At 39.7% G+C, this 25,603-nt stretch overlaps 1 protein-coding gene and 1 long non-coding RNA gene across 2 annotated transcripts in view; one reads left to right on the forward strand and one right to left on the reverse strand.

The window, feature by feature from the left end:
* Positions 1-6: 6 nt before the first annotated feature.
* On the forward strand, positions 7-1,268 carry LOC103273707. The gene is made up of 3 exons (XR_505206.1): positions 7-271; positions 704-775; positions 1,108-1,268. It is a non-coding gene; the product is annotated as an uncharacterized LOC103273707 (long non-coding RNA).
* Positions 1,269-3,408: 2,140 nt separating this feature from the next.
* EPB41L4A (erythrocyte membrane protein band 4.1 like 4A) overlaps positions 3,409-25,603 on the reverse strand; it is a 159,167-nt gene continuing 136,972 nt past the window's right edge. Inside the window, exons 17-22 of the mRNA XM_021719103.1 lie at positions 25,227-25,346; positions 11,837-11,884; positions 11,203-11,271; positions 8,513-8,623; positions 8,262-8,343; positions 3,409-3,660 (exon numbers count right to left, since the gene is read on the reverse strand). Of these exons, the coding sequence (XP_021574778.1) occupies positions 3,532-3,660; positions 8,262-8,343; positions 8,513-8,623; positions 11,203-11,271; positions 11,837-11,884; positions 25,227-25,346 (559 nt within the window). The 3' untranslated portion in view covers positions 3,409-3,531. The remainder of the gene's footprint in view (positions 3,661-8,261; positions 8,344-8,512; positions 8,624-11,202; positions 11,272-11,836; positions 11,885-25,226; positions 25,347-25,603) is intronic.

Raw genomic sequence — 25,603 nt, forward strand, 5'->3', positions numbered from 1 at the left:
CGTGAGCGCCTGGAGGGCAGCGGCCCGGCCCTCGCCACGTTCCCGAGGGAACTCGGGACGCGTGCTTAGGTGGCTTTGGGTCTATCGATCGCCGGCTGTGTGCAGGGTCTTTCTGTCGTGCGCGTGAAAAGGTTGTACTGCATCAATCTGTCGTGCTGCCCTGCCCCGCCCCGGTGTAAAATAACTCGCTGTGGAGGCTCACGGTGCGGATGAGACCTGTTTCCAGGTTCCGAACTTGGCGGAAGTTGAGTGAATGTCACCAACTTGGCAGGTGAGTTTTAGCGTTCGAGAAAGACCAGTTGCCTCGGGCTTTTAAGGATTTTCAGAGAAAATTTCGCTTACGATTGAAAATCTGACTTGATAATGAAGACTGAAATGCAAAGATTCGGTTTCGCTTTCTTTCGGGGCCCCCTTTCCAGCTCTAATCAGCAGGTTCATCTCAGCCAGTGGGCAGCCTCGTGCCCTAGGTCGAGCCGACCTTGCTTGCGCGGTTTCAGGTAGCCTTTGTGTTGCCCATTCACTTTGGAAACTAGTGGATGTGGTGTCAAAAAAGGCACAAATTAAACGCTTTGCAGCTTTTTCCTGCCCTTAAATTTGATATCTTTGGTGTAGGAGCTGCATAAGTAACAGTTCATGCTTTTATATTACTTTGTTTTCATTTGTGATCTTGACTCTGCCGGCCTCTTAACTAATTTTTGCCCAGGTGGAAGACGGTTGCGTGAAGCGTACACTGCTGTTAGCTCAACACCATCTGGGAGCACAACGGTGACTTAAGGTAGGGTGATTTTTGTTGAAGAAGTTACATCATAAAGCAAAATTGGAGTGCCTTCTATAGTATTGAATACGTGTTGGCGGCTCACTAGTACTAGCACTCCTGTACATGCTATTAAAAATGTAACAGCAAATGGGGCAGAAGCTTCCCAGAGAGACAATATACAAAGCGCTGGCAGGCTGGATGTGTTTGTGTAGTAGCTACATTTTTTTTTAACTTGAGTCAAATCCAGAAATGTGTGATTTGTGCAATTCTGAGGCGTGTGAGAATTTATCATTTTAAGATGTGACACAGATATTTGGTCGTCAAATTGAGAACTTTATTTTTTCTCTTAGGTTGTCCTCGGTGAGGATTTTGAAAATAGGACCTTCATAAGAGTTTGGATCATTTAAAGTTCCCAGAAGCCTGAGGAGTACTGAAACAAGTGACTTTGTATAATTCACAAATATACATTTATAACTGAGGATATGAATAAATATTTTAATGTGTTTGAGGATTCGTGTTTTAAGTGATTAACTGCCAGAAAACCAGCTTTTCTATTACTGAAACATTAAGAAGTGTTTCTTCTCCCCTTCCCCTGGCAACTTAAGATTGGTATTCACTGCTACCACAGTATTTGATAGCCTTTAAGATAGCTTGTGCTTGGCCAAAGAGAAGTGCTTTCTTCCAATGACACAAATAATGACAAGTACTAGAATAGCTGGTTTTGGGGTGACAAGTGTTTTACCACACTCACAGCATACTTTGTTTTTCCAGCTAGTCTGTACACTTAAGGTTGGCATATCATCTGCCTTCACTTTGCAGGAAAGAACAAGTAAGTGTTCAGGTATTCAAAACAGTTTATTGTAAGCACTGTACTAGGAGCTGAAAACACAATGGACAAGCACAACACAGTTCCTCCCCTTGGAAGCTTACAGCCAAGTAGGAAGAATAGAACGTCCATTAGGAGATAAGTCTGTCCATTAGGAGATAAGTCCCATGATAAGATTTGACCAAGTCAGGGAAACCTGAGAAAGGAGAGTTGAAACCGAAGGTAGGTACTTTTTGCAAGGCAGAATTGGGGGAGTGACATGCAGAAGCCTTGGGCTAGAAAAAAGACATCTATCAGTTTGGGCTGCTTTCCCTCTTCAGTGTTCTGGTTTAAGAATTGAGTGCTTTATTTTTTCTTAATGAGGCTTGTTAGATGGCCATGGAACATAGGAGTGCTACAAGCTGAGGCTGAAGAGGTAGATAAAGCAGCCAGACCACTTTCTCCAGCTTTATTCAAGCAAGAAAAACCTGTAGTAGAAAATTAGATTTGCAAGAAAAGGTGGTCAAATTAGGCTGCTACTCTTGTCTAGGCGAAAGACGGCCACCTAGGACCATTGAGGAAATTAGTGAAAGAAGGCTGAGGACAGCTGACGGGACTTGCCAATACTGAAGGAGCCCATAACTGGTGGGTGTCTAGCATCCACACTGACAAGCATATTATTAGATCCAGCTGTGGGGCAGCATTTGAACAGCTGAAGTTGAATCAGTTTTGTTAAGTCCTCTTCCAGTGGAAGTGGCCTCTGCAGTCAAATACTACTTGGTGGTCTAAGCTACAGAAATAAACCTTAAGGCCATGGGTATAAGTGACATCTGCTTGGGAGAGGGTGGGTCTGAACTAGTTAAGCTGTCAGGATGGTAGGAGGAAAAGTAGGGTTACATACAAGAAATTAAGTGATTTTGGTGGAGTAGTGGGGGAAAAAATCTGTATTGGAGATAGTTTAAAATTGAGGGCACTGACAAGTGAATTGATAATCCTTTTAAGAAAATTAGCTGAAAACGAGAGGAAAATGATAGCTAGAGAGGGATGCGTGGTTGAGGAAGATGGTTTGTTTATTAGATCTTAGTCTTAAGACCAGGTAACAAGGATCTATCTGAAAGGGTGGATACATTAATATCAGAGACAACAGGAATAACCCAAGAAGGCTGGGAGGGATGCCATCCAAAGCACAGGTGGAGGACAGGAAAGAGGGTTGACGACAGCTATGGAGAGGGCTTTGTGATAAGGGGAGGATATGTCCTGTACATTGATTTTCCCTGTAGGCTGCAAAATTATGTGTCTGAAGTAGACACTGGGGAGAGCTCATGGGTTGGGTGGCCAGGCAGAATAGAAGGACCATTTAAGGATGAGGGGCAGGTTAACTGAAATCCACAGACTCTGAAAACACACAAGGACACTTCAGAAATTAAAAGCAACACTCAAAAAAAAAAAACTTTTTACATCATGTAGAACACCACAAAATACAGTATTACAAAGAACTTAATAGTTGTATGAATAAAAATATCTGCAGTCTGAAAGTGATGCCTCAGTTCTTGTGCATCTGGGCACTAGTTGAGAACCACCCAGAGGGGAGAAAACCACTTTCCTCCCACTTGGGGTACGAATGCACAGCAAGCTAGCTGCAGTCCAGAATTCTAGAATGTTGATCAGATGCATCTGGTCTTGGTTGCAGTAGACAGACAAGATGCTCAGAACCGAATGGTTGTCCTGTTTCAGGAAGGAAAATGTGGCATCAAGTGACTTTTACAAAACTAGTATCTTCCAGTTAAAAAGTCCCTTTGGCGCAAGTACGCTGTAGTTAAACTGCTAAAAGAAGCAAAAGAATGCTTATTTTCCTGTGCTGAAGAAACACTTGCAGGTCCAAGATACTTGAATCAAATTATCTAATTCACAGTTTAAAAGTACCAGTCGCACACACCCTTCCCACCCCACCCCTCACCCTTCACCAGGATCAAGTCTCTATCTTGAGGCGGGAAGCTTGGATGGTTTTTATTGTCTTTGCAGTGTGTTTTCCAGTCAGATTGCTTGTAGATGTCTGAGATTTTTCTTCAATCAGGCTATCTTTAGACCCATTTCTTCTCTAAAATAACATACATTTGAAAGATATAAATTCAGAAGGAAATATAGCCAAATCAAGTTTTTATTATTAATACATCAAACTAAGCTGCTCTTAAATTTAAGATACCAAGTTATAATTCAAAAGTTTCACAATACCAAAAGCTGTTCAACAAATAATCCGTCCAGATAGTTAACTGCAGGATAAACAACAAAGTTTATATGTTTAATCGTTTAATGTATAGTCTGACAGTTTTGTGCATGAGGACTTTATTCATGAAATTAGGCATAATTCACCCAAATAAATGTCATTTCCTTTGTGAATAATTCCTAAACCAGGCTCTCAACCTTCCTACTTTTCCAAGCAGGGCAGAGATGGAAAGTTGGAGGTAATTTATAATCCTGATTTCAGCAGTCACTGATTGAAGCAATGTCTTATGTATAGTACAGTGTCCTACTGTCTCCTGTCACTTGGAGCCAGAAGATCCTGTCAGCTGGGGGGGGAGAGGGGGAAAGACTTGTAGTATGAGTGCCCCATATGGAGAAACGAGCTAAGACACTAGAGCCTGGGTACCACACCCAGAACTTCTGGAATTAGTAGGTCTTGTAGATCTCCCACCAGCACAGATAGAGGTTCTGAAAATGACACTAACAGGATCTTAAAACAGGCCTCTGCTCACCCCTACGACTCTTACCTTCTAGAGAGATGGCCTAACCTGTCAGATCAGGGTAACAAGCATATTTCCTTCCCCAAAACTGTATCACCACACAAAATGGGCTACACATGTATAGAATTTGAAATTCATTTGGGCTAAACATAACCACCCTATAAGAAGCAGTTATCGGCCAGGTGTGGTGGCTCACACCTATAATCTCAGCACTTTGGAAGGCCAAGGTGAGAGTACTGCCCGAGCCTGCGGGTTCAAGACCAACCTGGACAACTTGGCGAGACCTCATCACTGTAATAAATCAAAAACATTAACCAGGCATGGTGGTGCGTGCCTATAGTTCCAGCTACTTGGAAGGCTGAAGCGGAAGGATCCCCAGAGCCCAGCAGGTCGAGGCTGTGGTGGCCAGGAGCATGCTACTGCCTTCCAGCCTGGTTGACAGGGTGAGACTCCAACTCCAAAAAAAAAAAAAAAAAAAAAAAGGCAGTTATCTTTCATATGTTCCTACGACAGACTTAATTTGTTTTACTGACATTCAAAAAAGCACTGATATATAGCAATTCTGCCTAGCATGGGAAGTATAATTCTATTTGGGATGGAAGATTGCTAGGCAGCCAGAGGTGGCAGGAAGAGGATATCAGTGCCTGTGAGAGAAGAACATAACGATTACATAGCAAGGCCAGGAGTGGTGACTCTTGCCTATAATCACAGCATTTTGGGAGGCTGAGGCAAAGGGATTGCTTGAGCCCAGGAGTTCCAGACCAGCCTGTGCAACGCGGTAGGATCTTGTCTCTACAATAAAAAAAAATTAGCTGGGCGTGGTGGCATGTACCTGTTGTCCCAGCTGCTTGGAAGGCTGAAGCAGAAGGACTGCCTGAGCCCAGGACGTCGAGGCTGTGGTGATCACCCTAAATATCTAAAGTGATCAGTCATTGCACTCCAACCTTGACCCAGAGTGACACTCCGGGTAAAAAAAAAACAACAACCATATATATTCAGAAAAGGAGCTGGGAAGTGACCTAAAATAAACAATACCTTGTTAAGTTTATCTAGGATTAAATTGTCCCTTCTGTCTGCAGACCTTAAGGACTAATTAAGTAAACTGAAGCAAGTCCCAAATCCACCCCACTCTTAGCAGGCTTTGTGTGAAAAGGAGAAGTGAAGTGCAGGGCAGGCCACTGCCAGAACTTGGGCAACATCATGGTGGACCTTAGGAAACACAATTCTGCTTCCACTGGTCACTCCAACCCCTTCTCCACATGACAGCCAGATTTAGTGGCTTTCTCTTGGCACTTAGAATAAAACTCAAACTCTTCCCACACCCTTCAAGGCCCTGAGTGATCTTCCCCTCACGATGCTCAGTCCATATTGGTCTTTCAGCTCCTCAAATCCCCAGGTCCCTTCCAGAGTCAACATTTTCCCCATGTTCTTCCCTCAGATGGCCCTTCCACCCACTCACTGGCTGGCTCCTTCTCACCTGCTAGGTCTCAGCTTTCAAGACCAATTTCTGAGATGGCCTTCTCTGACCACCCTAAATATCTAAAGTGAGGTCACCCTGTTGGTTCTCTAGCTCAGGCCTTAGTTTTCTTGTAATGTGTACTCCCAGTTGTTTTACCTGTTTACTTTATGTACTATATATCTAGACAAAGGTCAGCAAACTTTTTTTTGTAAAGAGCCAGACTGTAAACTACATCCCATCTGTGCCACATATTACTGGTTTCTTTCTTTTTTTTTTTCCAAACAGTGCTTTAAAAGTGTAAAAACCATTATTAGCTACTGAGCTGCACAAAAACAGGTAGCAGACTAGATTTGGTTCACAGGCCATGGTCTGCTGACTATTCAGACCAGTACTTGACACTCCTTAGATGTGGTCCTTGGATATTTGTTGAATTCAAAATCAAAGATGTCTCAGAGACAGGTTTAGAATCAGTGCCATTGATCAGAAGATGTATGTGATTTGTTCTTGTGCCAGCAAAGTGAAAGCTATCCTTTCAAAACATAATGTGTCTAAGTTGTCTTTAGATTCCTGAATGGAAATAAAAATTTCTATTTGTATTGAAACCAACTAAAATTGAAGACAAAAACTCTGAAAGATAACTGCTTATTAATCACACAATAACCCTAAGAGGTAGGTTATCTACACTATAGAGAAATTGAGGCTTAGAAGTTAAGCAGTAGGCTCAAAGTCACACAAAGAGTACACAGGTTGATCTGAATGCAAAACTGAAATCTTAATTATGAAAATAATTTTGAAAATTTGCTATCCACTTTAAACATATTGTCTGGACAATCTATTCGCTCTCCCTGATTTATCTAATCAAAGCTTATGCAGATTGTAGTAGAAGCTATTTTTGTTGTTGTTTGTTTTTGAGTCAGAGTCTCACTCTGTTGCTCGGGCTAGAGTGCAGTGGCATGATCACGGTTGTGATCATGGCTCACGGCAGCCTTGACCTCCTGGGATCAAGTGATCCTTCCACCTCAGCATCCCAAGTAACTGGCACTACAGGCATGCACCACTATACTCAGCTAATTTTTTTTTTGTAAAGATGAGGTCTTGCTATGTTGCCATTACTGGTCTTGAACTTCTGGGCTCAAGCATTCTGCCTGCCTTGGCCTCCTAAAGTGCTGGGATTACAGGTGTGAGCCACCATGCCCAGAGAGAAGCTGTGTTTACTGTTCAAATCTCCATTCCAGACTGATACATTCATTCCTCCAGTTGCTGGGACTGGTGCCTGGCTTGCAGCTCAGAACTGAGCCCCTCCTCACAAACTGCCCTCTGCTGAAGAGAACGCCCTCCCCGGAGTATCCATTGACTGCTGTATGGTGAGTGTGAGCATGTAAAGGTTCAACCCCCTTGTCTCGAGGTAGATGAACTGAAGAGCCACCTCAGCTCCAGAGTTTCCTAAGAGATAACTCTTGCCACCACCCCAAACCTCTCTTTTTTCACTCCCCAAAAAGTGCTGGTCCCAAGGGCGCTTTCCAATAAACTTCCTGAGTGCAGATCTCCATCTAAGAATCTGTTTCTAGGGAACCTAACCAAAATTAGCATGTCATTGATAAAAATGAAACAGGGCAAACAAAGGGCAACACATGATGGATACTGCTGGTGTCTGGCTTCTCAGTCAGACAGTCCATGAACTCCCTGGATTTATATGCAAAGCTATTTATGTGCTTGCCTGCATTTTTATGAGAAGAGAGAGAGTAGTTATAACTGGCTCTTTTAAGGCATCCATGATCCAAACCAGAATGAAAACCGTAACACTGGAAACAATAGGCTGACACTGATTCGTCATAAATAACTTTAAGAGTGGTGGTTTGACCAGATAGAAATCCTTCCAACTGTCTTATTCAGCCCACGTTTTTTTTTCATCTTATTAAAAAATATACCATGAGAGATGGTGTCAAACACCATCCTGAATTATGTTTGCTATGGTACTCTTCTGAAATATCTAATTCAGCTGAGTGTTAAATTGACCTTGTTAAGGCAGCCAGGTGCTCCTGCTATGTCCTTGAATTCCTTTTAACCACATTTTTTAAACATTTCCAGGATGAAAGCAATTGTCTTTGATGGAGAAGACAGAGATAACATAAGACTTGAGTCATTCTTCTTTCTGCTGTCAGTTAACAGTAGAGCATTTGGCCCCTGTGAGTCTGTAACTTTCTCTTTGTTCCTCTGGCTCAAAAAAATTAGTGCAGCTATTGTTTCTTTTTCTGGTTCCAAACGGTCTTACAATCTTTATTATCCTTGGCTTTGCCCTACTACCTCTTCCTCTTATTCCTAACATAACTCTTTCCCAGATCCATTCCTCCTTCCTCTCTTTCTGTGTTTTCTACACGTTCTTTTAAAATATGGAATTCTTAGAATGAAGTTAAAGATTCACTGCCTTCCCTCCCCAAAGCACAAAGTGCTTCTCAAAATTGTGTCGGTAAAACATCTTAAAACCGTACTGTTACTAACCTGCTGAACTGTAGAGCCACCGGAACCCTGGGCATCCGAAGAATGGGTCACCGGCAGTGGCGGTACGAGATCTGTTTTTGAACTGCAGAGAGGGAGTTTTGGAATTAATGATTGGAACAGTGCCTAGTATCGGAAATTAAGTTGGAAGAGGGCTACGGTGTAGATACAGAACGTTTCCATCCGCACATCTTTTGGACTGGGCTGTTGTGGCGCCATGGTAGCGGCGAGGTACTCAAGGCCGGCCCACTTACTTCACTTCCGACAGAACGGATCGCTCTCCATCTGAACACTGGGACCTGCGATACTGGCGGTAGCTTCGTGGCGAATGAGAATGCCTGATGCGGACTGGGTCACCTTGAGTCCTGAACAAGCAACCAAAACACATGGGCATAAACCCCAGAAGTCAGAACAGATAACTTGTAGTTCTTCCTTAATATTGAAACCGCAAAGAAATAATGACTTGCACGAGTTTTCAAAAGAACCTGACATCTGACAAGTAATTACTAACTGCAATATATGAGTTCAAACAACTCAACAGCAAAGGAAAAAAAAATTCAAATTTAAAAACAGGCAAAAGATCCGAACAGACGTTTCTCAACGTCAGTTATCAGACAAATGCAAATCAAAAGCACAATGTGATATCATCTCACCCCACTTAAAACAACTTTTATCAAAAAGATAGGAATAACAGATGCTGGTGAGATGAGAAGAAAGGGGAACCCTCGTACACTGTTATGTACAGCCTTATGGAGAACAGTATGGAAGTTCCTCAAAAAACTAAAAGTAGAACTGTCATATGATCCGGTAATCCCACTAGGTATATATTCAAAAGAAAGGAAATCAATATATTGAAGAAAGATCTGCACTCCAATGTTTATTTTAATTAATTAATTTTTTTTTTGAGTTGGAGTCTCACTCTGTCACCCAGGCTGGAGTGCAGTGGCAAGCTCACGGCCACCGTAGCCTCAACCTGCTGGGCTCAGGTGATTCTTCCACCTCAGCCTTCCAAGTTTCTGGAACTGCAGGCGTGTGCCATCATGCCTGGCTAATTTCTTGATTTATTTGTATAGACGAGGTCTCACCAAGTTGCCCAGGCTGGTCTCAAACCCCAGGGCTCAGGCAATCCTCTCTCCTTGGCCTCCCAAAGTGCTGGAATTACAGGCTTGAGCTACCACGCCCGGCTACCATGCAGCACTATTCACAACAGCAAGATACAGATCAATCTATATGCCCATCAACAGATTAAGGGATAAAGAAAACGTGGTATACATACACAATGGAATCTTTTTTCAGCCATAAAAAAGAATGAAATCTAGTCATTTGTAGCAACATGGATGAGACTGAAGGACATTATGTTAAGTGGAATAATCTAGGCATAGAAAGACAAACATTACATCTTCTCACTCATATGCAGGAGCTAAAAAAATGGATCTCATGAAGACAGAGAGTAGATTGGTGGTTGCCAGAGGCCAGGGCAGGGAGAGGGGAACAAGAGATGAAGGGGAAAAAAGAATATAAGGGCATTATTGTCACTGATCTGTACATTTAAAAATAGTAAAGATGGTAAATTCAATATTTTACCTCAATCAAAAAGTTAAAAAAAAAAAAAGGAACTTGACTCTTCTGGGCTTTGAAAGCCTGAATGACTTACATTTCACAAGTTAACAAAAGAAAAGTGCTCCCTTGACCATACGTGAAAATGAAGCTCCTTACAGTATTCCACGTGTTTTTAACTATCAAATTTTAACTATCAGATTTTAAATGAAATTATTCCCCACAGTTGAATTCTTTCTAGTAGTGTGGAAGAAAAAAACTACAATGTTGACAAAATGGCATTTCTATCAAAGAAAGTTCGTCATTGTCTACTAACATGAAGGATTCAACCTTTACTTGAAAGATTGCTAAGAGAATGGATCTTAAATGTTCTCCCCACGAAAAGGTAATAATAGATATGTTAATTAGCTTGATTTAATCATTTTGCAATGTATACATATATCAAAACATCACACTGTACACTATACCTTAATTTTAAAAAATAATTCAGGCCAGGCACAGTAGCTCATGCTTATAACCCTGCACTTTAGAAAGTCAAGGCAGAAGGACTGCTTGAGTCCAGGAGTTCAAGACCAACCTGGGCAACAGAGTGAAACTTCGTCTCTACAAAAAAAAAAAAAAAATCAAGAAGTTAGCTGGGCATGGTGGTGCACACCTGTAGTCCCAGCTACTCAGAATGTTGAGGTGGAAGGATTGCCCAAGCCCAGAAGGTCAAGGTTGCCATGAGCCATGGTGACACTATACTCCAGCCTGGGTGACACAGTGAGACCACAAATTTAAAAAAAGAATTCAAATCTGGCCTAAAGATGAGTCAGAGAGTGGCGGAGATGTACCAACTGCCACTGGAATGGAGTGGGAAAGAAACATGGGTTACAAAAGGGAAATAAAGCTGGCACTCACTTTGTCTTAAACCAAGGCAGAGAACACAGTAAAACTAGTCACGGCGCATCCTACTAGGGTACTGGTTACTAGGGAATCCTGTTATGCTTTCATGAAGCCCGTTCAGTATGCTAGTTCTATGATAGGGATTGGACTGGGCTTAAGTGATGGGAGTTTGTGTTGACATAATTCTCCTTATGTTAAAATAATACATAAAAATTAATTTTGTTACCTATGAATACCAAAAAAATTATTTTAAAACTGACAGTAATCATCAAAAGCCCTCTTGTGCCTACCAAGTACAAACAGCAGCTAACAGGAAGCGACTGCATTTGCAGTGCAGAATAAGCAGCTTTAATAACATCCTTTTCTACCTCTTTCCTTACAGTCACTTAATTTTGGTTAAAGGGTAAAGACAAGTACTTCGTGGAACACAACTGAAGAGTAAAAATGGATCATTCAGAAGCACGAATAAAGTTTGTAAGAGGATTTTCAAAGACATACTCACTCTATTTTAGTATATGGAATCTCTTTTAATTGTTCTTCTGACAATCCTGATGGATCCACAAGTTCCTTTCTAGACAGGAAATAAGCAAGAAAATTCTAGTGCGATGCTGGTATAAATGCTAATACATTACACAATCGGCAGGTGAATTTTCCTTTTCTAATCTTATAGTAAAACTAATATAAGTCAGGGACAAAGATATAAAAACTAAAAATGGGTTCTAGGAAAAACAGGAAAACATTTTCTGTAGTTCTTTTGCTTTCTCTCAATTTCTTCCACATACAGACTCTTTAGTCATTCCCCATTCCCCTATAAAAGATCTACTTCTCTCCCCTATGTAGGTGTCTTTTTTCTTCTGAATTTGTTTTCCTTGGTATTTATTTGTAAACTATTGGCCTGAGGTCCATTTCCAGGTGAGGCTAAATGACCTTGGTTAAATGACCTTAGGTGAGGAGATGTCAGGGCTGCCTGGCTACTGCTGGCCTGGTGACCACCAGTGCCCCACATACCACACAGTCATGACAAAGAAGGCTTTGGGCAGGCTTCAGCCTGGTTGCCTCTGAGCGCCAGGGGTCTTTCTTATAACTGCATTAAAACTGCAAGGGCCCTCAAACAATGAGAAAAAAAAGGTACTTACTGAATATGCTTCCATAACTCTTCTTTTGCTTGGATATCAGGGCTTCGCCTGTAAATTGAGAAAACAACACTCATCTTGGCAAACATGCTTCATCTAGCAACCTAATAGCTAACTTGAATAGTTTTCAGACTGTGACATTCTTATTTGCCAGCTGAGACCACACAAGGAAAGACTGGGCAGGGAGAGCTAATGTGACGGTTAGTATAAAGACACCAGGTAATTTATCTGTGACTGCCACTGAAGAAAAATCACGTAAGACCCAGTCATAACCAGAGCTACATTGAATGCAAGCGCCCAGAACTGCAGGGTCATATCCACACACCCTCCAATGGGGATAGTACAATGAAGGAATGATTCAGAGCTTCTGTTTCCGATCCTTCTGGATACTTACATGTAAAGGCAAGAGAAGAACTCATCCCGATTCCAAAGAGTCCCAACATGATCTGTGATTACCTAGCAGAAGCAACAACTACAAGGGCAAAGTCACTGGTGGGGCAGCCCAGAGGGCAGACCATGTAGCAAGGACCTATCTTTCATGTTACACCTGGTGTATTTCTGCACCAAAACTTGTGCCCACAAATGCTAGAACCTATCTGTAGCCTTGGCTCATGCTGCCACCCTCTATATGCTGTTCTCCATTCCTAACTATCAACCCACAAGTCTTTTCTCCTCCAAGAACTACTTAAGTAGACATAATACCACTACCTTCAACTTCTCAGAATGAAAAGGTCAGCATTCACATATCTGCACTCTCTGTAGTATCAACTATAATTCCCCACTGTAGCAACTAAAAGGACAAACTGAGAGTGGGAAATGCATTTTTTAATCGTGTTCCTAAACCCTAATACAATGATGAGAAAATTAAGCTATGTTTTGGAGAAATGCATACTTTAGGTAAAAATTAACCTTGCCGACTTTGTCTTTTCAGAAACACAGACTTCCTGGTGCCAGGTATTGGAGGTGTCTTATAGCTTTTGTCAGTGGGGCCTGGCAGAAGTGGCAATCAGGCTTACCTAGAGTAAAGAGAATTTACAAGGCCTAAGACATCATGCATTGGGCAAGGATTGTAGAAGTCATGAAACTTGTAATTACAAAAGTTATGCAGATCACGGGACTTGTGACCACTCAGAGGGGGAGCAGGTAGGGATTCGATCTTCCAGTAGATTGGGCCCTATCTAAAGGGAAGCCAAGGATCCCCTGAAGCTACCCACTGGGAATGCACAGGAGATAAGGGGAAGTGCACCCTCCATTAGCTCTAAGGAATGTTGTTCAGGAAGGTACAGGAGCACCCAAACTAGAATACTTGTCACGCCCTTCTCTAGGGGCTATGATAATATGGACAGACATTAATGGGTCTCTGTGTCACAGGGTCTCCAAGACATTTGCAGGTGGTCAATAAGGAAGTTGCGGTAATCACACCTACCTGATTGCAACATCTCCAAGGAAAAGGATTTAACCTAGGGCTCAAGGGGGCTACGGGGCCACACTCATCTAGAGTATAGGCCTGCTTCCTGTCTGTGGGAAGTGAACATTTTTTAAATAAATATTTTCTTCTTTCACCTCTTTGTGTGTTGCAATTTTTGCATTACTCGGATCTCTGGGTGTCAGCGTGTACCTCCGGCCCACTGGCTCCGGGAGTGCTGTACCTCCCCCCGCCTCTCCATCCATCCATCCATCCACCCTCACCCTATCTGTACCCTAATAGCAATGAATACTAGAAATTTATTATCACTACAATTGTTACCACAGAATGAATTTTTCCCCTAGTGAAAAAATAAGCTTTCCTCAGTCCCTTTATGAGAACAGAGGTCTAATAATAGGCCCGAAGAAAGCACCCAAAAACTAACAATTAAAAGGACTGGAGCTAAGCAAAGCCATTGATTCTATGAAAATTTACATTATTCATTTGTGTTAGCATTTTGGGGGCTCAATATCACTTTCAACATACGATATCATCAATGTTCCTATTTTTCCAGTTTATAAGGGCACCACAGGGGTGTTCTGGCAGGGCTTTCCAAGCCCACAGAATATGATAAGCTACTTTCTAGCCTTTGAATTGATTAAGAGGTTTCTCCTTTGTGAGAAAAAAAATCTGTCTATAAAGACCTTTTAATCAACTCAAAGGAAACAGAACATGGAGGATGAGAAAGAAGGGTGAAGCCACAGTCTCACACCAAGTATAGTATCATTAAGAATAAAATTGCATGCTTTAAAAAATAATAAAAACTGTCTCTTGGCAGAGGCCAGGCACAGTGGCTCATGCCTGTAATCCTAGCATTTTGGGAGGCCAAGGCGAGAGCACTGCTTGAGTCCAGGAGTTTGAGACCAGCCTGGGAAACATGGCAAGACCTTATCTACAAAAATAAAAAAAGTTAGCTGGGTATGATGGCACATGCCTGTAGTCCCAGCTACTTGGGAGGCTGAGGCAGAAGGATCGCCTGAGCCTAGGAGGTTGAGGATGTGGTGAGCCATAATAATGCCATTGCACTCCAGCCGAGGCCAAAGAATGAGACTCTACCTCAAAAATCAAACAAACAAAACCAAAAACTGTTTCTTTGAAAGGATTTCCTGTATAGAATCTGCCTTTCCTACATTTGGTTGGTCTGATTCACTAGGTTATATGTTAACTCATTACTCATGTTAATGGTACTGTCAGATTGACAGAGAAGGTGCTAATATTAAAAAGCACCAAGCTGTTATTTCATTCTGAGAATAATGGTTCAGTTGTGACTGTATCTCAGCATCTGATTCTCACAGAAAGTCACCCAATAGTCTAAAGTATGACATAACATCTAGGTTAGGAAGTTATTCTGACAATTATTCTTCAGGAAGGTGCCATAGTGAGTATATTAACTATCTTCACATTCCAGCAGGGTTTCTCACCCTAAGCCCTACTGGCATTTTGCTCATAATTCTTTGTTCTGGGAGGCTGTCCTGTGCATTGTAGGATAATCAGTAGCATCTGTAGCCTCTACCCCCTACATGCCAGTAGCACCTCCCCAGAGACAACCAAAACTGTCTGTGGATAATATCCCCTACGGGGCAAAATTGCCTTCCATTGAAAGCCACTAGTCAAGGGTATAATCTCAGAATAAAGTGGCCAGCGGTGGTAGAACTGAGAGGCCAAGTTACTGTAAAGATGTACTATGTGGATCTTGAAAAAGTGTTGGAGAGAGTGACTAAATCTTAAAAAGAATAAGGAAAGCTGTCCATAGGTATGCTACATAGAGAAAAATAAACATGCAGCCTAATATCAGTCTAGCTGGGCACGGTGGCTCATGCCTGCCATCCCAGCACTTTGGGAGGCCAAGGTGGGAGGATTGCTTGAGCACAGGAGCTCAGAACCAGTCTGGACATCATAGTGAAACTTTGTTTGTACAAAAAAATTAGCCAGGTGTGGTGGCATGTGCCCGTAGTCCCAGCTACTTGGGAGGCTGAGGCAGAAGGATCACCTCAGCCCAGGAGATAGAGGATATGGTGAGTCACGATGACAACTACAAGGAGGAGTGGTGGGTGAGTGGTATCAGGTGATAGCATGCAATTCAAAGCCGAATGCTTTAAGGGGACAGAGGAAGAATGAGAAAAAGTAATGAGGGGCAATGAGGTCACGCACCCTCTGGCCATCACATCAGGCCTAGCAGAGAGAAATGGTGAGTATGAACAACATATAAACAACTGGTAACAGTGGATGTACCTGAGTGCTGGAATTGCAGGTAAGTTTATTTTCTTATTCATACTTTTCTATTTTTTCTTTTTTTCTTTTTTAAGCCCAGGAGAATTTCTTACCTTATCAGAAAAAGGTATTATCATGTTTTTAAACATTACTATTGCTGTCATTTTACAGGAAATGCTTTTCATTCCCATCTCAGAATTAGCAGAAATATTATCTTAATCTGAATGAGATCATCAGTCCTTCTGGCCATAAATATTGGTTCTAAAAGAATCAAGGAAGTTAGTTTATATCTTTAAATTCTATAACACCATAACAGTTATACGTTTAGCTAAACTGAGTTCTGAAATGGCTGGGAGTTTCAAACCGTTTTAAAGCAAGGAAAAGTTCCAAAGCTAAAAAAAAATGCTAATTGCCTTTGATTGCTGGGCCACCTGTGATTTACCAAACGTAAACACAAACTACATGTTAATGAGGGATGTATTATTTTTATTCTTACATCTGCACACACTTAATCAATAAATTAAGATGTATTCATGATCTGCTGCTCAACATCATCTTGTAGACTTAGAAAGTTGTGGAAATTTAATTATTTTTTTAAAATCAAAAGACCCATAATTATGCGGATGTTTTACTTAACACTTTCCAACTAAGTTCCTAGGCAAATAGAACCCTGAGTTGCCCACAGGTGTGATATATATAGAAAAATAGACATGCAGTTTAATATTAGTCTAGTTGGGCACAGTGGCTCACACCTGTAATCACAACATTTGGGAGGCCGAGGCAGGAGGATGGCTTGAGCCCAGGAGTTCAAGACTAGCCTAGGCAATAAAGCTAGACCCTCATCTCTACAAAAATGATTTAAAAATTAGCAGGGCGTGGTGGCACATGCCTGTAGTCCTACCTACTCGGGAGGCTGAGACAGAAAGGATCGTCTGAACCCAAGAGGTCAAGGCTGTGGTAAGCCATGATCAGGCCACTGCACTCCAGCCTGAGTGATAGAGCGAGACCCCAACTCAAAACAAAACACTAATATTAGTCTAATATCTTCCAAAAGCATCCATCATCCACATCTTAAGCAAATATCCTACTTTAAATTAATTACAGAAATTAGTTTGATGAGACATCATTTACAAATCACTTTCCCTTCATCCAAAATGCTAAAAGAAAAATAACACTTCACAAATCTACAAAAATTTAAACCATTATTGCGTGTATTCTTTTTATATATATCCCACAACTCTCCAACTATATTATCTAAAAATGTTATACTATCATATATACAGTATGTAATACAGTAATATATACTATATAATGTTTTATTTTAGCATAAATATGTTATGCTAAAATAAAATAATAAATATGTCAGCATTTGACTTTTATTATTTTTGTCTTCTTTATATTGACCACTGCTCTAAAAGAAAATTTAGGGTTGAAAATATGTGTTTACAAAAAATATGTATTTACAAAACATCTTTATTTATGGAATTCAAAGCACTTGACAAATATCTCAGTAATTCTTATCACATTCCTGAATGGTCAGAATAAATCTAATTCGGAGATGTCTATAGGAGATGTCTCTCTCCCTCCCTCCCCATCCAAATTAAAGAAGCATTAGGAAGCCACAGAGTTCATCAATCTAGTTGCTGAAGAGTGCTCATGAGTCACTTCCAGAAGCTTCATGTTAAATCTTTAACTAAGGCATGTGTTTAACTGAGAACATTCACTTGTCCCTGACAACCTCATCTTCCACATTTTTCAATAAACATGATAAGACATTATCACCACCAGAGGGAGCCTAAGCCTTCTCTTGCACATAAGTTGTCCGACCAAAACGATTGTTCGAGCTTCAATGCTTCTTCCAGATATTCCAATGAGTAAAGGTTCACCCACATAGAAAACCAGTTTTTAAAAAGCTGGCTTTTTTCCTAATGGCAGTAAACATGAATGCCATGGCAATGTAGGCTGAAAAAGTGAACTAGATACCTTCTGCGCTTTACCAGACAAGATCTAATCATATCTCAGCTTAATGCTTTTTAGGAGAAAGGGATTTCGGTATTTAATAATGAATACAATATTCTAGATTTTTGTTCACGATAAAACACCAAAATGAATAATGATGTATAACATTCTGACCCTTAGTGGATACTTCTGAATAGACAATTTATATATACTGCAGTAGAAGTTAGGAAAATGGGAATAATTTAGAGATCACTGGTTTACAGTATATGTAAAATGCCAAATATATATAATACATATTTATATCTTATATTTATATTATATTTTAAATCATATATTATGTTTTATATTTGTAGGTAGATTTACTATACATATTTGAAAAACAATTTTTTTTTTTTTAGTTGAAGTCTCACTCTGTCACCCAGAGTGTGCAGTGGCACACTCACAGCCACTGCAGCCTCAACCTGCTGGTCTCAGGTGATCCTCCTGCCTCAGTCTTCCAAGCAGCTGGAATTACAGGCATGCACCACCATGCCTGGCTAATTTTTTTTTTAACTGTAGAGATGAGGTCTCTCACCACGTTGCCAAGGCCATTGTCAGGCAGTCCTCTCACCTCAGCCTCCCAAAGTGCTGGGATTATAGGTGAGCCATCATGCCTGGCTGAAGAACAATTTTCATTGCTTTCCTCAGATGATGCTCTAGCCACATTTCCGCTTTTAAAGAATGTTGCAGTGGTTCCTAAATTCTCACAAAACCAAATTTCCACCTTTAAAGACTTTATGTGAGTTGGTTTACTCTACTTGCTTTACTTCTTACCGCCTCTTCATCTCAAGGGGAAAAATCAAAACCCTTGTAGTATTTCTAAACTGAGACCTGGGGAATGTACAAATAAAGGTAACTGCTACTTCACTTCATGCTCAGCAAAATCCCATGAGCATCATATTATCCTTGATGTAGAGATGGAAGTTTATGGAGATCAGATAATAAGCTGAAACTGGGAATTCCAGAATGGAAACAGAAGTCTGACAATAGCACCCAGCAGATATTTTCTCAACTGTCAATAAACCTCAGGTTTTTGTGTCATAACTCAAATAAAAGACAAGGTCCAATCCATTCTATATAAAGCAATCCATCATCTTGAAGAGTTATAACAGTTTTATTCAGTTGCCCACCTGACATTTCCATTTGATTGCCTACCTGGCATCTCAAACCTAACAAAACAAAACAGAAATTTCAATTCTCCCTCCCCACACAGGCCCCAGTCTACCCCTTCCCACCTCAGTAAAACAGCATGGCCGCCCACTTGGCTGATCAGCTCAGAAACTAAAAGTCACCCATAATTCCTTTCATACTACAAACCTGTCAGCTCTACTTCCAAAATGCATATTCATCTACTTCTGTTCATTTCCACCATCTTTTTTGAGTTAAAACCATCTCTCACCTAGACTACTGCAAATACTTTCTAACTGCTCTGCTTCTTTTCTTATCTTTTTCAATCTACTTTTTACTAAACCGCAGCAACTTCTGAATGAACTATTTTTCACACAAATAGTTTATTTTTCCAATCTTAACAGCACTTTGGCCATATGAACTATCTAGTTAATCAAATTACAAAGCCATCTCAAACATTTGCTAAGTTTTTTTGTAGTTTACTTTAAAAATAAATTCCAGAAAGATACACATTAAATGCTTAATGGGATTATCTCATACAACTCCAGTGTTCTAAGATAATCCTCTATCTTATCTAATATTTTTATCATATGGATAAGATTAAAGGAATGTTTAGATAAGATTTTAGGCCGGGCACAATGGCTCATGCCTATAATCTCTGCACTTTGGGAGGCCAATGTGAGAGGATCACCTCAGCTAGGAGTTTGAGACCAGCCTAGACAACATAGCAAGACCTCATCTCTACAAAACAAAAATTTTTTTTAAAGCCAGGTTTGTTGGCATGTGCCTATAGTCCCAGCTACTCGGGAGGCTAAGGCAGAATGATCGCTTGAGCCCAGGGTCAAGGCTGCCATAAGCTGGGATCGTGCCATGGCACTCCAGCCTGGGCAACAGAAGGAATCCCTGATTTATAAAATAAAATTTAAAAAATTGTTTTCTTAAAGTACCATTAGGTTTTTTTTCCTGGTTTCAGATGATCTGGTAGAAGTAATACCCAACTTAAAAAGATGTCTCTGCCTCAAAAAAATACTCCTGAACTTCTGCTTCTGGACACAATGAAATAACTGGAACCAGACAAACCTTCCCATCCTCAGTAACTATAAAATAAAACAAAAAATATACAAAGTATCTGTTTTCAGATGGTACAAGTCCTTGCTCTAGGAGAGAACGGAAGCATAAGGTGAACCCCATTTGCCCCAGTTTTCTGTCTGGGGGGATTTTTCCAATTTGGTACAGGGAAGTGGAACCCAAGAAGCAACAGGCTCCCAGAGCTGAGGAGGCAGAAATCAGAATATGAGGCTGCTGAGGAGGCTGAAATTTACAAGTGCAGGATAAAAGAAAAAAGCGGCTTGTTTTGGAGACTCCAACATCTGGAGGGGGTTTCCCTTAAGAGGCTGGCAGAGTACAAATCGCTACACAAAATCTGCACAGAAGCAAGGAGACACTGAGGCCTAATTGAGGATGGCTGCTGGCAGAGAATTAACAGACATGCCAGAAAGGGTAAAGTGGGAGGAGACAAAGTTCTACTGCAGTCACAGTGGAGGAATCCCTGAGCACTGTGGGCGTTTGACTAAGGCCTCAGAAAGATCATGCTTTAGGAGTAAGGACCAAGCCTGAAGCCAAGAACACGTCCTAGGCTAATGAAAAAACAAAAAATCCCACCCCATCAAAACCTAAAACCAAGCCTTTTGAAAATTCCATTTGATTACCTATTTGGCATCTCACACCTAACAAAAGAAAACAGAAATCTTGATTCTTTCTCCCCACACAGAGATCTTTTTGGCAGATCAGAAAAATCTGACAGTAATATAACTGCTTGTCAGAACAAAATTTGATGCTTTTTACAGAAAGACATAATCTAAACCTCCTACAACATATCTTCTAAAACTTTCAGCATACAAAAAAAATTACTAGACATGCAGAGAGAAAAAAAAAAAAATGTAACCATCATCTGGAAGTAGAAAAAAAATCAGTAAGTAGAAAATTGACTTTGAGAAGACCTAGATGTGGGAATTTGCTGACAGAGACTTTAAAGCATCCTTTATAGATATATTCAACATCTTGAATGAAAATATGGATATGATAAGTTAATAGACTGGACACAGCAGAGAAGCGGAACGCCTACAAAGAATAAAACTGAAATTCAAAAACGGAAAGCACAAAGTTTACTGAGTCTTAATACCACACTGGATTATATGGAAGAGGAGGGTTGATGAATTTGAAAACACACTAGTAAAAATTAAAACTGATTAAAAAAATGTTTTCCCCCTAAGAAAGAGAATAAGTCAAGTATTTTTTCTTTCTTACCACTTCTATTCAACACTGTAATTCAACATTAAATAGAAGATCTAGCTAGTACAATAAAGGAAGGAACAGAAATAAAAGCCAAAAAGAACAGAAATCACAAAAAACTGTCTCTATTCACAAATGATATGATTTTAAATGTATAAAGTCCTAAAAATTTTCGTTAAAATGGGCAAGCTTCTAGAGCTAACAAGTGAATTTAACAAGGTTGTGGGGTAACAAGATGCAATATTAGTATTTTTAAATATCATTTATTTTTCTATACACTAGCAAACAATTGGAAAATAGATTTTTTAATGTACAGTTCAATCCAACAACAAATATTAAATATTTAAGATCAAATTTAACAAAATAAACATAATTACCACTTTGTATTGAGAACCATAAACACTACTGGAAGAAGCTAAACGAATGAGCAAGATGTTTATTTTCTCAAAATTGATCTATAGATTCAACATAATTCTAATCTAAAGCCTTTTAGCAGAGGGGGTAAAAAACTGACAAGTCAATTCAAAAATTTACATAGAAATGCAAAGGATCTAAAATAGCTAAAACAATCTTGAAAAGAAAAAACAAAAGCCAAAGTTGGAGAATTTACATTTTATACTGCTTGATTTAAATCTTACTATAAAGCTACAGTAACCAAGACAACATGATGGCTTAGGGACAGACAAATAGATCAATAAAACAAAATTAGCCCACATATAAGCGGTCAATTGATTTTCAGCAAAGGCCACAAGGCATTTCAATGAAGACAGTCTTTTCAAAAATGGTAGTCGAATAACTGGACAAAGACGCCTGGGGGGAAAATCCTCTCACTCTCTACCGCATATATATACTACAATTAACTCTCAGTGGTCACAGATCTAAATATAAGAGCAAAATCTATTAAGCTTCTAGAAAAAAATATAAGACTATCTTTGTGATCATAGGATAAGCAAATATTCCTTAAGATGCCAAAAGAAAAAGATATAAAGGAAAAAGAGCCTTAATTGTGAACAACAACAAAAAAAATGATATACAGGTCTTCATCAAAATTAAAAATGTCTGCTCATCAAAAAAAAACCATGTTAAGAACATGAAAAGACAAACCACAACCTAAAGGGAAGTATTCACAACACACATATCTGAAAAAGAACTTTTATCCTGAATATACAAAAAGGCTGAATGCAGTAGCTCACGTCTCTAATCCCAACACTTTATGAGGCTGATGTGGGAGGATCTCTTGAGGCCAGAAGTTTGAGACCAGCCTGGATAAGAGAGTGAGACCCAGTATCTACAGAAAACATTTTTTTAATTTAAAAGAGTAAATAACCTACAAATGTATTAAAAAAAAGGACAAGCAAATCAATCAAAAATGGGCAAAAATTTGGATACTTTAAAAGGGAAGACATATGAAAAACCAGTAAGCACACAAAATCGTGGTTATCATTAGTCATCAAGGAAATGCTAATTAAAACTCCAGGGAAATATCACCTCAAGCCTACTAAAATTGCTAAAACCAAAAGACAAAACCAAACATTGGCAAGAATGGGGCAAAACAAAAACTCTCATATCTTCCTAGTTGAATATAAAATGATATGACCTCTTTGAAAATCATTTGGTAGTTATAAAATTAAACATAAAAATACAATCTAAGCCAGCAATTCCACCTCTAGTTATTTTACCCAAGGCAAGAAAGAGCAGATTCCACAGGCGCATTTGTACAGAATGTCATTAGCAGCTCTTAACACGATGGTCAAAAACTGGAAATAATTCAAGTGTCCATCAAGAGAATGGATACACAAATTGTGGTCTATTCATACAAAAAAATTTAAGTAAACACTGATACCATGAATGAAGCTCAAAAACATTATGTTGAGTGAGAAAGCAAGATTTTATTTTTATGTTTGTTTATTAGTTTGTTTTTGAGCTGGGGCTTCATTCTGTCACTCAGGCTGGAGTCTAGTGCCAGGATCATGGCTCACTGCAGCCTATGACTCAGGTGATTCTTCCGCCTCAAACTGCTGAGTAGCAGGGACTACAGGTGCATACCACCTATACCCGGATATTTTTTTGATTTTTTGTAAGATGAGGTCTAGCTATTGCCTAGACTGGTCTCGAACTCCTGGGCTCAACCAGTCTTCTCACCTTGACATTCCAAAGTGCTAGGATTACAGGAGTGAGCCACCATGCCTGGCCAGATGCAAGATTTTAAAAGAATATCTATTGTACAAATACACTTATATGAAGTTCAACAATATTAAAAACAAACTACCCTCTAGTGATAGGAATCAGAACAGTGGTTGCCTATCAGGGAGGGGGACACTGACTAGAAGGAGCATGAGGGAATTGTCTGGATGACGGAAATATTCATATTTTGACTGGCAGGAAGGATATACTTTGTATATATTTGCCAAAATTCATTGAACTGAACTATATACTTAAGATGGAAGTATTTGATTGTAAAAACCTCAAATTACCTCACTTTTTTTAAAAAAAGTCTATTCCTTAGGCTGTTACATAATCTTCAGATCACTAGAAAATGATTAAATTCCCAGGCCTTCTACAAATATATGCCCTATAATTAAATTATAGTAATACTCAACAACTTTGAATTATTCTACTTGTCAATTTTATTTGTAAATGAATGACTCCATTTATCTACTATTATTTCCAGGACTGTTTTTCTTTCTTTCTTTCTTTCTTTCTTTCTTTCTTTCTTTCTTTCTTTCTTTCTTTCTTTCTTTCTTTCTTTCTTTTTTAACTTCTTCAAAATTCATATGTCGGATTTTTCCTAATTTTATTTTACTTTCCTTTTTGAATAAATGAAATGTGCTACTGGTATTTAATTGAATTTGGAATGCTTCAGAAATGATTAGAAAGACGGAATGCTATTTTAAGATTTACTATCAAGTTACCAAACCTTGTGTGTAACAAACCTTCATAGAAAAAGATTCCATGTAGAAAGGCAAAAGCATGGTGGCAAAAAGTTTATCCATCACTATACTGGATCTTGCATTCTGTATCTTTCAGTTCAATTATCTTCCATGAGGTTTTGATCCTTTCCTGTCTAAATCTCCCTTTTTTAATAGATTTGGGGGTAGATGCCATCAAGACAAAAATAAATTTTCACTAGCTTTTGCTTTAAATTGAACATGAGTTTAATTAGTTCCCTCCCCCCAAAATATTATGGAGTAATGAATACATCTGTAAGAGTGTACACTGCTTATTGACTACTTATAGGCTGTCTGTTACAAAATAAACAGTCATCACTCATAATGAAGCACTACTGATAAACACACACAGACACACACACTCTCTCTCTCCCTCTGAGTTAACTTCTAATTAAAAGGTAAACATCTAAGACTGGGAAGCGTCCCTTAGAGTCCCACCGCACACCGTGACCTGAGGTACCCTCCAGCGTTGTCTCCTGGCCTCTGTGAACCTGACCTGGCATTCATAGCTATCCTCTGGCAGCCTCTGCCTGGCTCCCTCAGAGCTCCCCACCTACCTATCCAGTTTGTCTCCTTATCCATTCGCCAACATCCTCCCATTATCCTATCATAGACACTTGGACTTAATACCTCCTCCCATGGGTAATCAACACCAGACATCTAACCACCCACAATCACCAAAGCATCGGCAGTTAGTCTCAGCTCAGGTATGCTTTGGAAAGTGGAGTGGGAGTGGAGGAGTCTAACTCTTCGTGATGCACAGATGTTAAAAAACACACACATATAAACTTTATCAGCTCAAAGAAAATGAACTGGAGGACTGCAATCACACCCTTCTGGGGTAACTGTGCTCGCACATGGCATTGCCTAGCAACAGGAGGAGCACACAAATCCCAGCGTTGGGATATAATGAATCACTCACTGACTCCTGCTCACAAATGGTGTTTTGATGGGAAGATACTCACATCTGGTTCAACCTGGAACAAGACTTTAGAGAATTGTGCAGATTCAAACTGGGAGAAGCAGCAGGTATTTCACCAGCAGCTGGGCTCCACGACAAAGGAGAGTATTCCTATTTATTCAGGTGAATGTATGCTTTTGTTCAAAACCAAAACAAAGAGACTGTTTTGAGAGAGCCTTGTTTTCATGACATTTTGTTTTGGCTGAGCTCCATCTTCTACAGCTTCAAATATAGTTAGTTCACAAATGTCACAAATATAAGAAGGTAAATATGACAAATAAACAATGGCATAATTGTGGTTAAGCTAAACCACTAGAGAACCTGAACAGTCACATGCTCTCCAAGCTCCCCTAATATTTGAATATAAGGGAATAAAAAGAGTCCACATACGAGCGAGATCTGTGTCTAGATCGCCTGTTGTTGGGGTCGGCCTGGTTTTTTTCCTTCTGTCTCCTTAATACGGCTTCCCACTGAGGTGCTGAATCAACCATATCATTCTCTTGCCGTATTCTGAAAGAAAAACCATTCATCTAAAGTTAATACACATACACGGTGCCTTGTTTTCAGTTCATCCTAAATTTGCTTTTTAAAGTTATTCAGGCAGCAGAAATTTTATTATAATCACCGAAAGCTAAAAATGCATATTAACTGGATTAATACATCCATATATAGGTAACTATGCATGTGTTTATATATACACACTTATGTGTGTTTATATATAGATACTCATATTAAATATGTAAGTATATATTTGTTATTTCAAGCTT

Source organism: Carlito syrichta, unplaced genomic scaffold (assembly GCF_000164805.1).
Source record: "Carlito syrichta isolate Samal-C Ts95f unplaced genomic scaffold, Tarsius_syrichta-2.0.1 Scaffold314129, whole genome shotgun sequence".
In the NCBI taxonomy this organism is placed as follows: domain Eukaryota; kingdom Metazoa; phylum Chordata; class Mammalia; order Primates; family Tarsiidae; genus Carlito; species Carlito syrichta.